Source organism: Phoenix dactylifera, chromosome 13 (genome assembly GCF_051530095.1).
Source record: "Phoenix dactylifera cultivar Ajwa chromosome 13, Ajwa_hap1_PhDact_Kaust_v1.1, whole genome shotgun sequence".
NCBI lineage: Eukaryota > Viridiplantae > Streptophyta > Magnoliopsida > Arecales > Arecaceae > Phoenix > Phoenix dactylifera.
This window is the reverse complement of record NC_143202.1, coordinates 27,131,002-27,152,023: the sequence shown is the minus strand read 5'-3', so window position 1 is coordinate 27,152,023 and position 21,022 is coordinate 27,131,002. Positions and strand designations below refer to the sequence as shown.

General features: G+C 39.1%; 1 protein-coding gene and 1 non-coding gene across 13 annotated transcripts; both read right to left on the bottom strand.

Annotated features, from left to right (window-relative positions):
* Positions 1–3,863: 3,863 nt before the first annotated feature.
* On the bottom strand, positions 3,864–18,255 carry LOC103703153 (putative Histone-lysine N-methyltransferase ATXR5). 12 transcript variants are annotated; one of them, XM_089927048.1, is made up of 8 exons: positions 17,719–18,255; positions 17,515–17,607; positions 12,442–12,671; positions 12,253–12,353; positions 11,949–12,161; positions 7,185–11,707; positions 4,373–7,099; positions 3,864–4,270 (listed from the first exon to the last, which is right to left on the bottom strand). In XM_089927048.1, exons 1-6 carry the CDS (start codon positions 18,047–18,049, stop codon positions 11,548–11,550), a joined length of 1,128 nt encoding a protein of 375 aa, XP_089783174.1. In that variant the 5' UTR covers positions 18,050–18,255; the 3' UTR covers positions 3,864–4,270; positions 4,373–7,099; positions 7,185–11,547. The 12 variants fall into 12 exon arrangements, with proteins under 12 accessions (XP_089783174.1, XP_008784125.1, XP_026658814.1 ...); XM_008785903.6 differs by having other exon boundaries at positions 4,373–7,262; positions 7,600–11,707; XM_026803013.4 differs by having other exon boundaries at positions 4,373–10,820; positions 10,998–11,051.
* A 1,494-nt stretch (positions 18,256–19,749) lies between these two features.
* On the bottom strand, positions 19,750–19,823 carry TRNAI-AAU (transfer RNA isoleucine (anticodon AAU)). The gene has a single exon. It is a non-coding gene; the product is annotated as a tRNA-Ile (tRNA).
* Positions 19,824–21,022: the final 1,199 nt, after the last annotated feature.

Genomic DNA, 21,022 nt, shown 5'->3' with positions numbered 1-21,022 from the left:
ACCATCTCACTCTGGAGGATACTTACATTGAATTATGTTTAATCTTTCACATAATCAAACCTTTCGTTTTTCTAGTTTCCTTATATATGAGCTAGCACTCTTTTATTTACTTTAATTTTGTAATATTGCCTTTATGTTAGAAATTCTAAGCCCTTTTACTAAGGCAAACCAAATCTTATTGGTCGATTAACCTAATTCTATTGATTGGCCTGATTGATCCAATACGTAAGTGAATCAATTGATCGGTTTCTGAATTTAGCTTTTCAAGAATTGACTTGCCAAACAATACATTTAGTATACAAATGGCATAACCTAGAGGTCGTATATTGCCAAGTTTTCACACTTTTTTTTCTTTTTCTTTGTACAGTTTACTTGAACATGTGAGCCCATCCATATTACCATTTACCAAAGAATATATTAAAGATCAAATGTTGATACTTAATGAAAATAAATCTAAAATAATGTAACTAACAAGGAAGCAAAGAAACATAGGAATTAAGAGTGACAAGAGGTAAAAATAAAAAATGGAAGTGATTAAGCAAACTCAAGAACGGTTTGTATATTATATATCTAGGGCAACCTACTCCAACCGCACCATGACATATATATCTACAAATCCTCTAATACAAATTTGTTGTTGCATTATTTAACCATAGTATATAATTATTTAGCCATATATAGATTTATAATCAAGATGAATTTACATATTATCTAAACTGGTCCAATATAGGATAGAATTTGTCGAGTTTACATTTTAAAATAGGTTAATTGCCAATAAGAGTGGCTAGACCCCTAAGTATTATATGAAAATTTGACTCAACATAACATTTTTCTCAACTGCATCTATGCCGTGATTTGATCAGAAAGAAGAAAAAATTTTCTCAATCCGCTCAACTTAATGTTTTAAAAAAAAAGTTGAAAAAAATAAAAGAGTTGGCGAAAGTAAGATATTAAGTCCTCTTTTTTTTTAATTGATGATAAAATATTGAGGTACATATCCTATATTTATAATGGTATGGTCCATTCTTACACAATTCAAATCAAATTTCTATTATAGTCGAATAGAAATAACATTTTAAAAATAGAAATAACTAATAGAAATAAATATGAAAAAAATTAAAATTCTATGTGAGATAAATCTTGACTTTTATATTAACTTTGTATTTTTTGCTACATCAAATTTATTCTAAATTAGAAGATGTGTTTGGTTAATTTTTTTTGCGAAATGAAAATTTTTGGCTCGCCTGATTTGTTTTGGAGCCATAAAATTTGGACTAAGGATCAAAATACCTTCCTACGACTGGATAAGCCCCGTTGTATACGAAGTACAGCGGGAGCTGTGCGGTCCAGGATTAACGCGAGATGGAGACCGATGGACCGTATTATGACGTGTCGCACGGTCGGATATTTGTAGAAACGGGGCACATGTTCGCCTTTTGATCGCACGGATGAGAGCGACGGGAGAGAGGTAAAGGGATAATTTTGAAAAATGTCGGGGTGGTTTTGGGAAATTAGAGCGGAAAAAGGATAGCGTGTCAGGCACCGAGGGATAGTTCTAAATACACCCCCCCGATTGCTCAGGACACCCCCCAAAAATTAAAAAAAAATTAAATACTCTCTACACCCCCCCCATTTGCTAAGGACACCCCTAAAAAAAATAAAAAATCCTAAATTACCCTTCACCCTCCCCACCCCCTCACCTAAATTGCTCTCTACACCCCCCAAACCCCCCCCCCCCCCAACCCCGCTCTTCCCCTCCAAAACTCCACTCCAGCCGGCTTCTCCCTTCCGCCCAAAAAACTTCGCCTCAAGCACCTCGCCGGCGGCCAAACCCCCTCCGTCTCCCCCTTCTCCCTCGCCCAAAACCCCCCCGTTCCCCCTTCTCCCTCTCGTCGCCGGCATTCTCCCCTTCTCCCTCTCGTCGCCGGCATTCTCCCGGAACCACCTCCCCGGCCATCTCCCGAGCAACGAGCACCTCGCCGGCGCCTCCACGACCACGTCGAGGTAGCTCCCCGCCCCCCCGCCTCCAGTGCTCCGTTCGGCACTGGATCGCCGAACAGAAGGGTTCTGTTCGGCTGAACAGTGCCGAACAGAAGCCCTCTGTTCGGCAACACTCAACCGAACAGAAGCCTTCTGTTCGGCTGCACGGTGCCGAACAGAAGCCTTCTGTTCGGCTGCACAGTGCCGAACAGAATGGTTCTGTCCGGCTCTGAGCAGCCGAACAGAAGCCTTCTGTTCGGCTCTGTGCAGCCGAACAGAAGCCTTCTGTTCGGCACTGTGCAGCCGAACAGAAGGGTTCTGGTGCGTGCCGTGCTGAATTTTGTGCCGAACATTTATGTATGCAATTGAATTATTTTCTTTGATATAGCCTAACATTGAATTTCTATATTTTCAGACATGGATCCCCGTCCCGCCAGAGTTAGACCTACGGCGTCAGCTAGGAGACGTCGTGCTAGGATTGCTTCTCCCGAGCCTGCTCATATGCCATCGGACTCTCCTGAGTCAGAGCATGATGATATGCCCGCTAGGGGCGAAGACGATGAGTCCGTTGGACCATGTCCAGGAGGTCCAGAGGATGAGTCCGTCCTGATCAGTTTCAGGACGCATATAGCAGCTTCCATCTGGAGGCAACAGGTATTGTTTATTTGTTATAGCATTATATTTTGTTTATTGATGTTTTATAAAGTAGTAGTAATTATACATTTATATTACAGGAACGAGCTCCACTAAAGTGCATGAACCATACTGCCAAGGTTGGTGAATGGAAGTGGTGGTCTTCAAACCAACCAAATACCAGGTTCAGAGCACTATTGAGGCAGTCGGGCCTCGTAGAGTTAGTACAGTGCTCTTATCGATTCATCGATAAGATTCTGATTTCGGGCTTCGTAGAGAGATGGCAGCCCGAGACGAACACCTTCCATATACCATTTGGCGAGATCACTATCACGTTGGATGATGTATCCGCCATTTTAGGGATTCCTGTCGCAGGTTCCTCAGTATCAGTTTCTCCTGAGAGGATGAGTGATCGGGATGCTGAGGAGCTACTTGTGGAGTTGTTGGGGGTGTCAGCTGGAGACGCGCGTCAGGAGGTACTGTCATCGCGCGGTCAGTCTGTGAGGATGGAGTGGCTGAGGACTCAGTTTCACTCTGTATCTGATAGAGACAGGCAGCAGAGGATAGAGTGTGCAGCACGAGCCTATTTGTTATTTTTGTTAGGCTGCACACTCTTTGCTGATAAGAGTGGGACCAGGGTGCCTATAGCGTATCTGTGTTTACTGCGGGATCTGGATAGGGTGAGCACATATGCCTGGGGTACAGCTGCTTTAGCATATTTGTATCGGCAGTTGGGGATTGCGTCGAGGTCATCAGTGAGACAGATCAGTGGTTATATGACGCTTCTGCAGGCATGGATTTATGAGCATTTTCCAGCACTCAGTCCTCACCCGTCGCTCGAGTATACTGATGCCAGTCCCCGCGTGCACCGCTGGATGCCCGGTACTCCATCCCGTACCACGATGGACCATTTAGTGGTTCTACGTGAGTCATTGGACCTTTTGAGCATCGATGAGGTACGTATCATATTACCATTTGCTTGTGTTTGTCAGTACATTTAATATGCGATATAGTATAAAACTGAAATGGACCTTTTGTTTTACAGGTTATTTGGGATCCCCATCATCGGCTTCGGGGAGATCGCCCATATATACCCGTCGCATTTTTTAGTGGCTCCATCAAGTTCCCCTCCAAAAAAGGCAGCAAAGCCTAAGAGGGTGCCAGTGGCAAGACCTGGCCTTGCAAGGAGAGGGCAGCCGATTAACCTCTTAACCAAGAACATCACAGAGCCCTCTTTTCCAACAAATGTGTTAATCATCTGCTCAAGCTTGTCACCGTTAAGTTCTTGTACATCAGAAAGGTCTATTAGTTCCCCTGTTTGATTTGTTTGCTCCCACCAGCTCTTAAGTATGTTTCTGTTTACATCTGAAATCTCAACGGAAACAACAGTCGTCATATGTATTCCCAGCTGATGATGGAGTTTCACAGTACATGACTCTAAGAGCCCCAAAAAATTTACAACTTTCAAAAATTGTATATATATAAATAATCAATCTAACTCTACTGTCTCGCTAATTATAACATTAGGTGAGATGCTCTCTTTGAACTGTTGAATCCGTGCTTCATATGAATTTTCCCATCCGGTAGCACAAGGAAGATGATATTTTCGCCAGTTGGTCGCTACTGGCGGAACGGGATGTCCCGGCAACAAGAACACCTTCAAAATTAGAAATAAGAAAATATTAATAGCTACAAAATTATAAATAAGCAAAATTAAATAAGCAAAATTAAATATTCGCAAGTGTTGTGAACGTAGTACCTCAACAAAATGATTTCCATTTACGAATCCGATAGCGATATCTTTGCGGGATAGAAGAGGTACTGGCACAGAACGGAGAGGTAGGAAGGTCAGACATTGTTGCAACGAGAGATGGTATAGGACAACATTATAGCAGGATGCTATAAGATGACCCATGTCCGGCATAGTCATCCATCTGTCATATGGTGGACAATCATCATAATATGATAATGCATGAGTGATCTCAGCAATCGTCCCTTCCACACCATATAATGTGCGATAGTGGTCCGAATGACATTGCAACTCTTGCAATAAATCCTTCCTAACACGCACCCAGTCATCTTCTCCAAATCCCAGTAAGTCAGCTATTGCCCTAAATCCGCAATTCCCATCAGCTTTTACATCCTTGATATGCTGGATGTATGGTCTCAAGGCAGAAGGAATAGCATCAATATAGATAATGGGCGTATGTGACTGGGCTCTAGTACGAAAAATCTGCAAATAATATCAAATGATAGAAAATATGTAACAATGGCAGAACATGTCCCGTATCGGCACATCTCGGCACGGCACATCCCGTATCGGCACATCTCGGCACGGCACATCCCGTATCGGCACATCTCGGCACGGCACGTCCCGACATGTCCCGTATCGGCACATCTCGGCACGGCACGTCCCGACATGTCCCGTATCGGCACATGACATACCGGCACGGCACGGACCGTCCCGTAGACGTTGTGATACCTATTGTAAGGAAATAAATATTTGGTACTTACCTTTTGCTTGGGCCGTCTCTTTTGAATCTGAGTAGATGGATTGCGGATGGTAACTTTCTCAACACCAGGTGAATAACTATCCTGTCCAGATAGAACCAACTCAAACGCAGACGGGTCACGTCGAGTAGACGTATCAACCTTCAGTGAAGCGCGCCCACGTGAACCGGTCTTCCGTTTTGCAGGCTCTAAAAGAGGTGTACTATCTGGACTTGCAATCTCTCGTAACTTCTTGATCATCTGCAATTGAGAAGCCCCATCTAACTTCTTGAATCGTAGCGCAATCAAATCTAACTCTGCATCACAACTCAACTGAATTGGCTGCACGGGGGGGGGTAGGCAGAATATCAAGTTTCCTCCAATGAGGATCTATGCAGTCGAGAGGAATGGGCCGACCTTCCACCCTGTACCGCGCAATCTGGTGAGCACATGGTATACCATGTGTGCGTCGAATAGCGCACCCACAATTTGAATCATCAAACCCAACTGAATTGGCTCGTTTCGATTGGGCGAGGACATGATTTAACGCACTTATAGATATGAAACCTCGCAACTCTTTGAATTCAGCTGGCTTGAAGTTGTGCTGCACTACCAATAAACTCTTCTCCAATGAGGCTTTAACGGAGCTGTGCTACAACTCAATCAATCCATGTATTCTAGTCCAAGATGACTCGAAACTTCCTTGGCTTGATCCAAGCTGCTTTTTGAGCTTTGCATGTGCACTCTCGACCCTAGTAAACAAATGAAAGTTAGATATAAGAATTGAGGCAAATTAAATTTAAATGAGTCTTTATTTGTGATACCTATTTGTCGTCACATTTCCGTAGTGCCTGCATGTATCAGTCCACGCCGCAACAAATCTTTCCTTGTATTTGCTCAGCCAAGTATCTGACACATACTGTAGTGCATCTGGATAGGTACCGAACTCTCTCTGCAGTGCACTCCAGCGATCATTATACTCGTCTTCCGTGGAGGACAGCACTAGTACATTCCAACTCATAATAAATTTATCCCATTTCTCCTTCAATTCGAAAAATTTTTTGCACTTGGCCAAAACATTCCTACTAATATGCCATCTACATAATAAATGTCTAGCAGTAGGAAATACTCTATGAATTGCATTCATCAAAGCCAAGTCTCTATCTGTAACAATCAACTCAGGCAAAACATCATCAGCTATGACACTGCGCAATCTCTCTAATGCCCAAGTATAGCTTTCTTCCCCCTCAGAATTTAAGTATACAAAAGCAACTGAAAATGTCATGTCAGTAGATGTCACCCCCACAATCTCTAAGAGCGGAAGACGATACCTATTCGTCTTGTACGTGCAATCCATTATCAACACACGGGAAAATGCACGGAACAAATCAATGCTGCCAGGGTGTGCCCAAAATAAGTCATGCACAACATCCGTATTAGTACAATTCCTATGCCACTCAATATATTTAGCCTCTGATAATTTACCTAATAGATGTTGCATTTCAGACCTCCCGGCTTTCTCTGCAACCTTAAACCGTTGACGTACATTGTAGATAGTCTTGATAGTCGTAACATTGAGGGCATCTCTTTCCTTCAATGTGGATAATATGTCCTTTGGACGAACCAAACTCTTCGACATATCCACTAACAATTCCGTCTCCTGCTCAGATAATCTCCCTGCATATGAGTGCCCCTCCAGATTCTCTGCAGCGGGATGATTGTGCACTCCACATACGACCAGTAATATCCAATCATCCGCAGTATCCAATTTCTTTCCTCTTAATGCAAAAGGGCATCCACACTTCTTTGTCCCACAGGCAGTCTTTATTCGCTTTTCTTTTGTGGTTCGGTACGTCCCACCCCTCTCACAACCTAACGTAATTCTGGGTTTCTTAGAAATGGTACCTGCATCGGATGATTTGATTACAACAACAAAACCATTTCGCCTCCCAGCTTCACGACACCAATTACACAAGTCCTCTCTACTCTTGAAGATCTATACATTAAACAATTTATGTAAGTACACAGTTGTAAAAATAGCTCGCTAAACTAATACAAAATTGCACAATATATTATAATACCTCGTAAGTTGTAAATTCGCTTGTGTAATCCAGTACAAATTCTGATCCAATTATACTCGATTCGGTTGTAGCATAGCCCTACATATAAAATAATTTATCACCAAGAATTAATGAATCAGAGGATCTGTTCGGCACAAAATTCAGCACGGCATGCGATTTGGCACGAAAAGGCTTCTGTTCGGCTGCAGAGTGCCGAACAGAAGCCTTCTGTTCGGCTGCAGTGTGCCGGACAGAAGCCTTATGTTCGGCACTGTGCAGCCGAACAGAAGCCTTCTGTTCGGTAGAGCGTTGCCGAACAGAAGGCTTCTGTTCGGCACTGTGCAGCCGAACAGAAGCCTTTTGTTCGGCGATCCAGTGCCGAACGGAGCACGAACCGTGAAAAAAAAAAACTTTCGAAACAAGGTGGAACACGTACCTTTGCGGCCGATTCTTCGTCCCAAATCACTAGTTGCTTGTCCATGCTTCGAATGGGGCTTAAATCTCCTTCAAAGATCGCCTAAACGATGTAAATGGATCGAGGGGTTTAAGGGGGGTTTGAGGGGTGGTTTTTTTTTTCCTTTTCAAAACGAAACGGAGGAGGAGACGGAGGAGGAGGAAGGGGGGTGTACTGAGAAAATTTCAAGGGCAATATGGTAATTACACTAAAGGTTAGTTTGGGTATTTTTTTTTTGGTTTTTGGGGGGTGTCCTGAGCAATCGGGGGGGTGTATTTAGAACTACCCGGCACCGAGGGATGGTGCCGTATGGATCCTTGCGGCGTTACCCCTCTCTCATGTACGAGCCCGAGTAGAGCGGAAATCACGTGTGTGGATATCATGGCACCACGTCATCCTCTCTCTTCCCATGAACGGCTACCATTAAAAAACAATTAAATATTATTATATTTATATTTATATTCATGTATTTTAATAATTATAGATATAAGTATATTAAATCAATATTTATATTTATTCTCAATATATATAGATACAAATTGGATATTAAGCATATTTATATTTATTATAAACGGATAAGGATACATTAGATATATATTTATATTTTTTTTTCAAATATAGATATAAATCGAATAATTTTTTGAATATTAATTAAATTTGAATAAAATTTAATAATAAAAACTATCAATAAAAACATGATCATAAAACAAAGATTCAGTTAAAAAAATATAATTTTAATAAGTATCGATCAATAATAAAAACTAATAATTTCATAAAAGATATGTTGCTCAAGGTTGCTGGAGTAGACAGAATCTATGACGCCTTCAAGATGTCTTTCAGTTGTCGTCAGTTGCAATCGTCGACGGAATCTTTAAAACCCTAGTTACTTGAAGACAATGAAAAGAAAGAGGGACGAAATGAACGAACGAGTGCGCAAAATGATTCGAAAAATTTTATTCGAATCGAGTATTCTGTATTCGGATTATTGCCTTAAGTGACAGTCATCCGATATCTAAATTCTTTTTAGTTTAAGTTTGATTAATCACTTAATTGGTTCTCTAATTTAACTTAACTTAAACTTCTTTTTTTCACCTACTTTTATTATACGAATATTCGGATTCGAATCCGAATCCCGAAAAATCAGGTATATCTGCATTGGTATCCGTATCTAGAAGATTTTTGAACTGAGCATCTAAATCCGTGTTCGGACTCGATCAGACCAAAAAAATAGGATCCGAATTTAATCCGAATTGGATATAGAAATGGACATGACCAGATATAATCCGACCCGCTTTCAATTCTACTCTGTATCCATTTGGTGCGGCTCATTATTTTCAAAAATCCAAAACAAAAAAAAAAAAATCAGATTGAATAATTGATAAAACCCTTTTATTTTTCAAATTGTTTATATTTATTTTAGAAGCAAAGATTTGCAAAGATTTCATGCTTTTAAAAAAAATGAAAACAAAAGCATAGAAAATTTTTTATGCAAACACCATCTTTAATATTACATTCCATATAGTACTTCATTAATTTGCATCGAAATAATAATAAAAAAAAGAATAACAACCATGCAAACAGATCCTAATTTTTTTAGCTAGCAGGAAGCTTAAAAGGTATAAAAAAGAAAAAAAAAGTGCTGATTAAGGTGGCAACAAGTAGAAGACAAGCCATGCGATCTAATATCAACATAATCAACCTGACAGCTCAATAATATTTAAAATCAATTTTTATAAATTACAATGAAAAGTTGGTAAACATAAGATATATATGAAGTCTATGAGTTGCTCTTAGTTTGTGATGTGCAAGCTAATATTTTAGCATTGGAAACACAGTGCAATTAGGAGTTGGTTCGGATGATTCATATGGTCATGTGCATTGCAAGATGGGCAGAGAAATTTGTGTTGGATGGGAGGCCATACAATAGGGTGAGAAAGGAGATAATGATACACAAAATGGTAAATACATGAAAGAAGAAAATCTACAAGAAAAAAAGGGTGCCGCAAATATTTTGAACACATAGATCTCTTGCTGAATTCATCACTTAGGAAGTGAAATTGAAGCTTTAGGTTGCAAGAAAAATAAGAAAGAGTTAGAATTCGAGCAACAAGCGATGAAAAGTGGTGCAAATGACCTTTTGGCCGAGAAAAATCATTTGTACTTGACAGTGATGAACAAAATGAAAACACAGATAAGTTCAAATGTTTTATCCATAGTTCACTTCCCCCTGCGCATTATAACTGATCCTCAAAAACATAATACATGCACAAGAGGAGGAGAGGAGGATGATATAAGCTGGGCAAGGGATGGCAAAGTACAGTGAAGGGAAAATTTATGAGTTCAGAAAACTCTGGGCAGACAATATTTGGCTGGACATAGCCCATTTTCCAGTTGCAGTTCAAGTGAAAGACGCCAAGAACTTTGCCTCCATTCCCATTATTCATATGGAAATAACAAGCTAAGCTTTAAAAGGACCACAAATCATTCAAGTGCTGTGGATCACAAGCATAAAGAGCCAGCCTTGCTATCAAAGATTTTAGGTTTTACTTTCTGCAACAGCAAAACTACTCCAGCTCAAGCTTTGATTAAATGTGGGACATTGACAGATACCTGTGTGTGTGTGTGTGTGTTTGAGTGCATGCATATGCATGGACATGTATGTTTGTGAGCAAGCATGCACTGGGAATTTGAAATTTCAACTGAATATTCAAAAAAGAAAGGCCAGACAAGTATCTTACCTATCCTAATAATCAATCATCTAATTATTCAAAAAAACAGGGGGGCATGACTCTCCTCTTTTAGAAATTTGCTTCAAAAAACACTTCAGAGGGACTAGCAAAAAGGCTAATAGGTTCCCATATGCATCAATGCAACTTTCCTCTCATGTATTTCCCCATCCATGAAACTTCCTCCTCCATATAGGACACAATGACCTTTGATCATAATAATAAAACTGGTACTCAAATTTACAACCAGTGGAATGCTTACGAGTCATAGGATGATCATGTACTCATTCAATTCGTTGGCATAAGGTCCTGTTCAGTTTTTGTTGTTTCCCATGCCGGTCAAGCTCATATCTCCTTCCTTTGTTATCACATTAAGTGTGACAATTTGTAAGGCTGCATGTCAACAGCAGCACTTGAGGTCACGCCATACTTTGCAGCTTACTACTGTATTATAGGAACATGAGTAACAACTGGTAACTGCATTAGAGGAACACAACTCATTTATGCTGGACTACCAAATGACACCAAACAGCCCCTTCCAACAACTTACAAAGGTCCAACTTGATGGATAAAATATGACCCTACAGGCAGTCAAATCAATATGGAGATATGAAATATGTTCTATTAGTCGATCATTTGTGTTCCTCCACTTACCAAGTCACAAATCAATATTCCACAAGAAGATGCCACCTGGCCTGCCGGTAATGACTTGACGATTGTACCGGAGATAATTCCCAACATAATTTCACAGCAAATTCAGAAAAAAATTTGAGATATTAGTTAATTAAAGCTCCATCAGAGCACAATGTGAGATATAAAACATCAATCTGATGATCACAAGCAAAATGTAAAATGAAAACAAGGGGGTTGCAGTTCATTATAAATGTTAACATATGGAACTGTACAAAGTTGTATAACAAATTGACATCAAGATCCAAAAATCTGTCATTCAAGATCTCTCGGTTATAAACTATGGTCACCTTATAACCAAATGGATGTTGGAAATCATGTTGTAAAACCATTAATTAAAAAATGGGCCAATGCTCCAGTAGACAAAATTTGAAGCCGCAAGAAACAAAACTAGAGGGCTTGCTAACGAAAGAATCCATAATTATCTATGCCAAAAATGATCCTTTCCGGCCCAAATATTTTTTCAGTTTCCAAGAACAGGTCAGATAATTATGTTCTGAGGTTTTGGGGAAATTCAGACAAAATGCTGAGTTGGGTATTCCTGTTCATAACCATTGTAGTCGTAATAAAGCCTTTCTCCACTGGCTATATCGCGACAAGCAACCAATAGGACCCGGCATTCACCATCCACATTATACCTGACACATTTAAGGTTCTGTTTCTTCCTACTCTCCCTGCAACAAATAGGCAGGTTCAAGTATAACAAACTTCAAGATTTCTTATCAGTTATATTTGCAGTTGAAGCTAAAAGCATCCACATGGAGAAGTGACACCTAAGCGACGGCTCAAGGCAGAAATACACGGCTAGGAATGAAGTGGATATCATTACATATAGGCTTGATTTAAGAGTGTTACCCATACCAACAAATACCTAGAAACTATGACGAAGATGGAGGAGACAAGACATGAACTTACTGATTATGGTTGTTAATGCCATTGATGAAGCGAGCAATGTTTCCACGTTTATCAGGACAGATAACTAGACTATTTGATGGGTTTGTTGCAGAAAGAAGGGTCATCATGCTGTCACAATCATCATGTTCCCGGTTTACGAGGTAATCCACATCTCCAGTGTACTCAGTGATAAAAGTCATATCCTTTATATGTCCATCAGCTTGTACAGTGAATCTGCATTGACCAAATTGTTATCTAATTATCATCCACCAAATAATTGGTGAATGGCCACTAAACTCGATCAGCATTAAATCAAGAAAAATACCCTTCAAGTGAATCATAAACTACTACAAGCGGAGGACATTCTCCTCTTTTGCACATGGCCCTGCAGAGCTCTAGTGTTTCTTTATCTTCTCTTGGAAGGACCTTGAAGAATGTGCAAAATAAAATAAGCACAGATCATGGTAGAGAAAGTAAGAGAAAATTTTCTAAAATTTAAGGAGAATTCCTGAACCTGCATGCCGCCTTTTTCTAAAATTGCCTGATTAGCAGATCTAGAGGCCATCCCCCGCATGTAAGTTAGCTCATTACTGAACTCCATCTTTAGTGCTGTTAAGGCAGTAGCAAGAGAACCCATTTGTTGAAGCCTTTGCGCTGGATTTTCATTTGGAGTAAATGGTAATATTCTCCTCCTCTTCTTATGCATAATTAACGGCATGGAACGTCTCCTGCGTTTCCTTGTATCTGAACCAAAAGAGTTTCAGAAAACACAGTTAGCCTAGTAGCATTTTATGCAAGATAAACAAGTTTATAGAAGGTCTGTTTTGCCATTTGAACAGAGGTGGTTTTTTACCACAAGCAATATATAAATAAGCAAGTGAACAGCTAGTTTTCAGAAGAAAAATAAAACAACGGAAATGTTGGCAAAGAAGTTCCATTTCCTGAGTACATCTTGAAATACTTCGTAATTGTATTTGCATCATATGATGATAGTGACCTGAGCTAAACTAGGAGCCAGAGTGATCTTGGGGTTTCAGTCCCAAATTCAAAAGCATATAATGGGATTACAAAGCCTTGTTGGCGCAGAGACAACATGACAGAGATGTGGGAGATGACTAACTCTAATAACATCACACAGCAGGAGCAAATCCAACAAATTTTGCACCTCCATAGAGTTGACTTTATAATGAGAGTCATGAACATAGCAAAATTATGATGTGGAAGGCAAAGGTAGGAGAGAGCATTGAAGTTAAAGGTCATCATATTATTTATGGAAGTAGAGATGGAAGTCAAGACACAGAAGGTAGCGTTCAGAGAGGTGACTGGTGCAACCATTCTATACTAAATGAGAACATTCCCATGACTTGCTGGAATCTCCATGTTAGAGTTGCTTCAACAAAACCAAACTATGTTGCTCATGATAGTGGTAGATCTGACTACTCACGCACTGCATCCACCATCATTATCTCATCTAGAGAAGATTGCTCAACATAGGAAAAGAAATTCACCAAATTTCAAGCACAGCTGCAAAACCAACCATCCCCTTTCGATACTCGTCAAGCCAGTTGCCCACCTTGGAACTTTCAAGGGCTATAATTTTCATTATGTTTGATCCGATCGGAAAGAAAGAAGAATTTTCTTAACTCGCTCAACTCGAATTAGTCAAAAAAAAATTTGAAGGTGGAAGAATTTTGGAAGTAGGATTTACATTTTTTTTTTCTTTTATTTATGATCCACACGTCATAAACTGAGGCACATAACCCTTATTTATAATAGAGGTCCTCCCTACATAATTTGGGTTGGATTCCTCTCCTAGTTCGAATAAAACTAGCTCTCCAAAAATAAATATAACTAGTAGAAATAATTATGAAAAAACTAAAATCATACAGAAGATAGATCTCGACTTTTACATCAACTTTACCTTTCATTGTTATGCCTAATTCTTCTCGGATTGGAAATATGTCCGATCAAAGTCTTTCCCGAAAAGTAAACTTTCATTTAACCGGTTAGTTTGAAGGTCTAAACGATAGAATTTCAGCCTGTTTCAACCACCTAGAAAGTTGGCTCTTTATCGTAAATTTCAAAAAGTTATATGAATTAAAAAAAAAAAATAACTCAATCGAACGTTGTATAATCAAGTTAGGACCTTCGGAAGTTTGGCGTGCAATTTGGTTTTCTGGTATAGTGGATCTCCCTTCTGGACTTTGTTTAGCCCTACCTGTAGTGGTCAAAGTAGTTCACATCGAGTCTGATGATCCTCTTGAATATCCATAGTGGCCAGAGTAATCCACATAGAGCTTGGTCATCCTTTTGGATACCCATAATGGCTAAAAAATCTATATCAAGTCTGATGATCCTCCTAAATCAGAGCTTTCCCTATTTAAAAAAATTTAACTCCTAGTAAATCAAAACTAAAAATGAGAAAATACCTGCTTCCCCACCTCATGGCTGAACCACTTGGCTTTTTTTGAAGATGGTCTTCAACCTTGATCTTCTTTGCTAGATGGTAGATCCTCGTCTCCAGATATAGGAAACAGCTTTGCTACGGGAGTTTCAAGTGCTTATGCTGAAGGCGTCACCAATCAAGACACGATCTCTATAAGTTGGGCAATCTTCTCTAGTTGTGTGAGATATTTCTTCATCTCATCATCCATCGAGATAGAACTAGCAACCATACTCGTCTTTATCCTTTAATATGCTTCAAGCATGGATAGCTCTTTTTCCATATGCTTGTATTGCTCGCATGTCTAGACCATAAACTAAGACTCCCATAGATGTAAAGGACCAAAGCTTTGATACCTACCTGATCCTATATATGTAGAACCGAGGCTCAAATACCAACGTGATCCGAATGGATAGAAAAATTTTCTCAACTTGTTCAACTCGAATCTTAAGAGAAATTTAGAAAAAATGAAAATATTTTGAAAGTAGAGTGTCTCTTTATTTATTGAGAATCCACATCATAAACTGAGGTACATAGCCTCTATTTATAATTATAGTGGAATCTTTTTTTGCATAATTTGGGCCGTATTCCTCTTCTAGTTCGAATAGGATGAACTTTCCAAAAATAAATTAAATGACTCGTAGAAATAATCACGAAAAAAATAAAATTCTACAGAAGTTAGATCTTGACTTCTATATTAACTTTCTCTTCTGTCGCTCTACCTAATTCTTCTCAGATTGAAAGATATACATCCTGTCAAAATCTTTCTTGAAAAAAAAAAATTTCAGTTTGACCAGTTTATTTTAGAGCCTAAATGATAGAATTTCAAACTGTTTCAACCCCCTAGTGGGTTAGCTCTCTATCATAGATATCAAAAAGCGAATTAGCAAAAAATATCATATGACCAAATTATGATCTCCAAAAGTTTGGCGTGTAATTCAGCTTCTTGATATGACAAATCTCGCCCCCGGATCCTGTTCAACTTTATCTGTAGTGGTCAAAGTAGTTCACATCGAGTCTGATGACCCTCCTAGATACCTGTAATGGCCAAAGTGATTCACATTAAGTTTGGTGATTCTCCTGGATACCTGTAGTGGCCAAAGTGGTCCACATCGAGCATGGTGATCCTTTTGGTTCAATGTTATCTAGCAATAAGAGGCATCAAATAAGGTGCATCATTTCCAACGCTCTTGCCAGATAATAAATGGCTTTTAAACTCATCGGTTACTTTAAATGGCTAACAAGCAAGACATCTACCAAAGCTATACGAGCAAATATTGGTAATTCATTTCATACATTTTCTCTTATTTACTAAAGATATTGAAATTTTCAGTTACAATAGTACAATTCATCGGGAAAAAAAAGCATATTGAAGTAAACTATCATTCTAATGAAGAAATAGCAAATACAATTACAATATAAGAAAAGGTCGCATTGTGTCACTACAAAATGTATTAATAGACATACCATATCAGAATGCATGATTCTGATAGGTTTATCACTTTTGCCTTTAAGGGGAAAATTATTACTTTACATGTCAAAACTTTACTATAATAATTACTAGTACGGATATAATTGAGCAATACACAGAATCTTCTCTAATACTACAAATGTAATTGTCCATCAATCTCAGAGAGTCTTCCCATTCTCGTGACCCTCTACAAGCTAGGAATCTTGAAAGACCGGCATGTAGTTGCCTCATGGCAAAAACATAGCAAATTCTTGCATTGCTGGGTTTTTCCTTCAAGCAAAACACCTCAAAGAGAGGTGAGGCACAGAGAAAAGAGAACATTTCAAGAAAATGTGCTTAGTAAAGCATAGTGCAACCAAAAGGTGAATAGTTAGAATCCCCTTTCAGTTGCGTAGACTACATTTGTGCGCAAGATATCTTTTATTTTCAGAATCACAATTATTCTTTTCCATGCAATCATTAATATCTAGCTTTCTTCCTTAAGTCTTCCTTTCGTGTACTTTTCGCCTTTTTGATGTATGATTTCTTAACATTTAAGTAAAAAACCTTGTAATTTTTTTTCAAGAGGATCCTTTTCCTTCCAAATCTCATATCGTTTTCTATAATTGGTTTTGTGAGCTATTGGCAAGATGACTTATCCATTTTTAGCACCTTGCTTCCTTGGACCCAACCAAATTCCTTTCTTAGGTTCCTATCATATGTTTTATTTACCTCAATACCAGACAATTTACCAGTCATATATGGTACTCCTCATCATTCATCCAATATAGTCTGAACGACCAGGCTTCAAGTTTATGCCAATCATCCATGCATTGCCACTTAAGTTTACTTTAAAAAGAGAATCGAGGTAAATTTTCAACCTTCTGGAGGCACATTTAAAGTCTGCAAGTGATCGAGACCTTTGTAGTTATTCCGAGCTTCTGTAATTGCCATTGCCTTGTAAATTACCGCACATGAATCTACACTGCAACATGTTATATCTTGTTTGAAGACTCTAGAGCACCCATTGGGAAATTTGGTACTCTTCAGAGGCATTTCAATATAGCAGTTATTCCTCATTCTCCTCTAGTAAATCAGCACCATATCATCTACGAATATAGATATTATAAGGCCTAGATATCCCATTCACGTCATGTTCAAGTATAGCACCTGTTCTCCATTCTTATCTGATAAATTAACATTTACTTTCAAGAAGTAACATACATTATGAGACCTAGAGATCCCCTTCAAGCGACAATGCATGCCTATTGCAATTAGTAACTCACCATTTTCAATAGGCTTTTCACAAACTTGTTGGAAGTCTAAATATTCCAGAAACTGATAAAAGAATGTCAGCCCTAACCGGGCTTCGATGTCATCCAACTTAAAAAAGTTTTCACAAACATAGCTGCTGCAATATAGCTGAATGGGGATAATGAAGAAAGAAGAATAAATTTCAAATTATGAAAAAAATGAAAATGTAACATCTAATCTTTGATCAGAAGAAAGAGAAAAATCAAAGAAAAAAAAAAGGCAACGGACGAATGACATACATATTGATCATCCAGCCCCAGGAAACTCCTTGATAAAATAATAATAAAATCTTGGATGCAACAAAACTCATAGTCAAGAAACCAATAATATAATATGCTGAAAACCAGAGGAAAATCGGATTTTTTTTCGAGAAACATCACCTTGGGAGATCCCACATTTCTCCTCCGCTGCAGCAATCGAGCACCTCTGGATCCGGAAAAAGTCTATGATCTTCTTCTGCATCAATGGAAACCCTAACGATCCCCAAACGACCAACCAAATCACCTCTCTTCCGTTACTCAAATTTTATCAAAAATAATTAAAAATCAGAAAAAAGAAAAAAAAAGGTAAGTTTTTTTCTGTACTTCGGAACGGCCGCTCTCGGGCGCAGCTAGGGCACAACCAGGGGCCGGTGGGAACCCTGACGACGATGGGGCGGAGGCAGAAGAGGTGGTAACCCTTTTCGCAGCGATCGCAGAGGAGCAACTCATCGTCGCAGTCGCCGGAGCGGCACTGCTCGCACCGGACGTCGGAGTAGTAGTCGCCGGTGACGGGCGGCGCGGCCTTCGCCGTGCGCATTATCTCCGCCAGGGACCGGTACCTCCGCGGCGGAGGCGGGGGCGGCGCCGCCGTCCGCTTACGGACGGACCCGTTGGTGGGGGAGGGGCTCTCCGCCTCGGGCCGCTTGGGCGCCATGGCTGGCAAGCGGGCAGACGGAGGGAGGTGGGGTCGCCGATCGAAAGGGTTTCCCGGCGGCGGAGCCACCGCGATTTCGATCGCCGGCGTACGGAATCGATTGGTTTCCGATCAGAGCTCGGCGAATGCCGGAGAGCGAGCGAGCGAGCGAGCGAGCGAGCTTTTGGTCCGCGGGAACTCGAGAAGGGGGACGGCGCACGGTACGCGGATGACGTGTCACAGCTTCATTGGCTTCGCTAATGTACGCTTGGTAATGTACTGTGAAAAGACGAAAATGCTCTTGTACTGTGGCTAGATTCTGACCGTTGGAAAGAGAGACGCGTTGATGTCCTCCAAATCATAGAGCATAACGAGCGAATCGAGGTGTTTTGTAATTAGGACAAATGGACCGGATAAGGGTAATTTTGTCATTCTGGGTGCCTATGGAGCGTGTCACGTGACATAAGTGACGGACACGTGTGTGAGCATGCAGAATTTTGTAACTTCTCTCTTTTTTTTCCAGTTATTTTTTGTTAATCTTAAGCTGTTTGGTTTCCATTTCTGCGTGCATTGCCGTGTGGCCGTTGAGCTGGAAGGTTTCCATTTATGGAAACCATTTATGGAAACGTAGGACAAATTAGGGGAAGGCCACTTTTGAAACGAAAACTTTTTTTGATCATCAAAAAATGTTTTTGTCCTTTCTTTAGCTCCCGTGGTTGAAATAGGAATCTTGCCACCCAACACAACCACAAATTTTTGGGGATAGATGCAGGTTGTGCGAAATTTAGAGATTGAATTAATTTAGAGATAGAAATTTAGGGGCAGCAAGGGAAGATATTATTTAGGGAAGATATTCTAAGTACTAATAGTATTTTTCTTGAAGGAAATTCTGTTACGGTGACCAAGTGGATACAGGACGAGGACCATTGTGAAGATGGACACATGCTGCTAGTGACATCCGTAGGTTAGTGAGAGATTGTAGCTTCTTTTAGGTCGTTCATGTATACCAAAAGACGAACAGAGTCGCGGACTCAATCGCCTTCTTTGCTGCTTAACATCCAAAATAGGTTCTTTGAACGTATCATGTAGCTCTCCCTCTACCTCTACGCCCTCTCTAATCTGTACAGGACGAGGACCGGTGTGAAGATGGACACATGCTGCTAGTGACATCCGTAGGTTAGTGAGAGACTGTAGCTCCTTTTAGATCGTTCATGTGTACCGAAAGGCGAACAGAGATGCGAACTTGATCACCTTCTTTACTGCTCAGCATTCAGAAAAGGTTCTTTGAACGTATCATATAACTCTCCCTCCACCTCTACGCCATCTCTTTTCTTTCGATATTGCTAGTTGTACTTGTGCAAGAGTTGTGTGTGCAGCTGTTATATAAAAAAAAAATAGAGAACATAACTAAGAGGCTATCATTTAGTGGTCGCGTACATGAATCATTTATGGATTATTACATTGTGGCAGCAAAAATCATGACTTATTTTCTAACATATGAATCATTTCTTTATTCCTTATAAAGAATCTATGTTGACTTAGTATGTTACAGTATCGGGATGGTGAATGATTTATTCACCAGCAAAAAAAAAATATTTTGGAAATTACTTATCCGTAGCAGGTGCATCGTATCCTGTTCTTAATCAAGGATAGATCAAAATTACACTAGATCTAATCCTCAAGGATTCTATATTATAATCACTCTAAAAAAATTATTCATATGGCCCATACAGGTCTCGAACCTGTGACCTTCGCGTTATTAGCACGACGCTCTAACCAACTGAGCTAATAGGCCAACGACAAAGGAGATATCTATAGTTATTCTATAATCAATGACGATCCCTAATTTCTCACCATAACACCGTACCGTTGCCATGTTTGAGTTATTTAATTAATTGAAAAGGCATAAATATTAGTTCTTTCCAAAAAAAAAAAAAAAAAAAAGTGATCCAGCCGTACCTTCCAATATGGCTACCTTTAGGACTTCACTCCAATCACTAGTCTTGCCTTTGGCATCCCTCCTTCTTGCAGTTAAGGTAACGGCTTCAATTAACAATTTATAACTCCAATTGATTTCATCATTTATTTTCTTTAATAATTCAACCAATCAGATTATTAGGCTACAATATAAATAGCATGAATATACTAATCAAATAAAATCGATCTCGCTTGGACAAATAACTTATACTAATTTCATGTACAATAAGATTGAAAAGAAGATTCCTCATCTCTTTCACCTATTCAAGGATCCAATTTTATATATACACAAGGTAATAAAAAATGAAAAAAAGATAAATTTTTTTCTTCTTTTATCATTTAGGAGCCGTGCGAGATGAAAATCTCAAGCAAAATTTGAATGAAAGAAAGAAGTAAAGAATTCTTTTTTAGTCATGAATTTTTTAATCAGAAAGAAACTAATAAGGGTGCCAAATAAGTTTACAGTTATTTGTGGTCTTCCGATTGCAAATATTTTAAAAAGGCAGATTTTGTATACACAATCAATTGATATGGCAAGAAAAGGTTGGTTTTTTTTTTTTATCTCTCTAAACAATTTTATCCATGGATTTAAATATGAGACGAGCAAATCTGAATTACCATATATTAGATCCTTAAAGTATGTACATCATATTATTTATAAATATGTGTTGGATATTTTATAAATGTTTCGAGGACTCATGTCTACTAGCAAACTGGTCTAAGAATCCAAAATATGTACTATTTTGCAAAAATAAAAATCGACATTTTTGTAGTATTAATTATTAACTGAATTCTTTTATGTAAAATTCCCTTAAACAAGTGAGCAGCATTTACGGGCTTTAAATAGTGGGACCAAGATTGCCATATAGAACATCTTCCACTTCTTTTTTTTTATTTTTTTTTTTAACGTGCTCCTCTTGGATGAAGGAAAAATGTAAATATCTTGGTTTTCTTTTTTCCTTTAATTTAGAATACATAAAACACCTACACAAAAAAATCTAATATTCTACTAAGTAA

Coding starts and splice junctions, on each gene's coding strand:
- LOC103703153 (XM_089927043.1), bottom strand. CDS start 7,644: ATGGACAAGCAACTAGTGATTTGGGACGAAGAATCGGCCGCAAAG. Junction 7,263..7,599: donor ACGAAGAATCGGCCGCAAAG/GTACGTGTTCCA, acceptor TTTTATATGTAG/GGCTATGCTACAACCGAATC. Junction 5,856..5,927: donor GGAAATGTGACGACAAATAG/GTATCACAAATA, acceptor TTTGTTTACTAG/GGTCGAGAGTGCACATGCAA.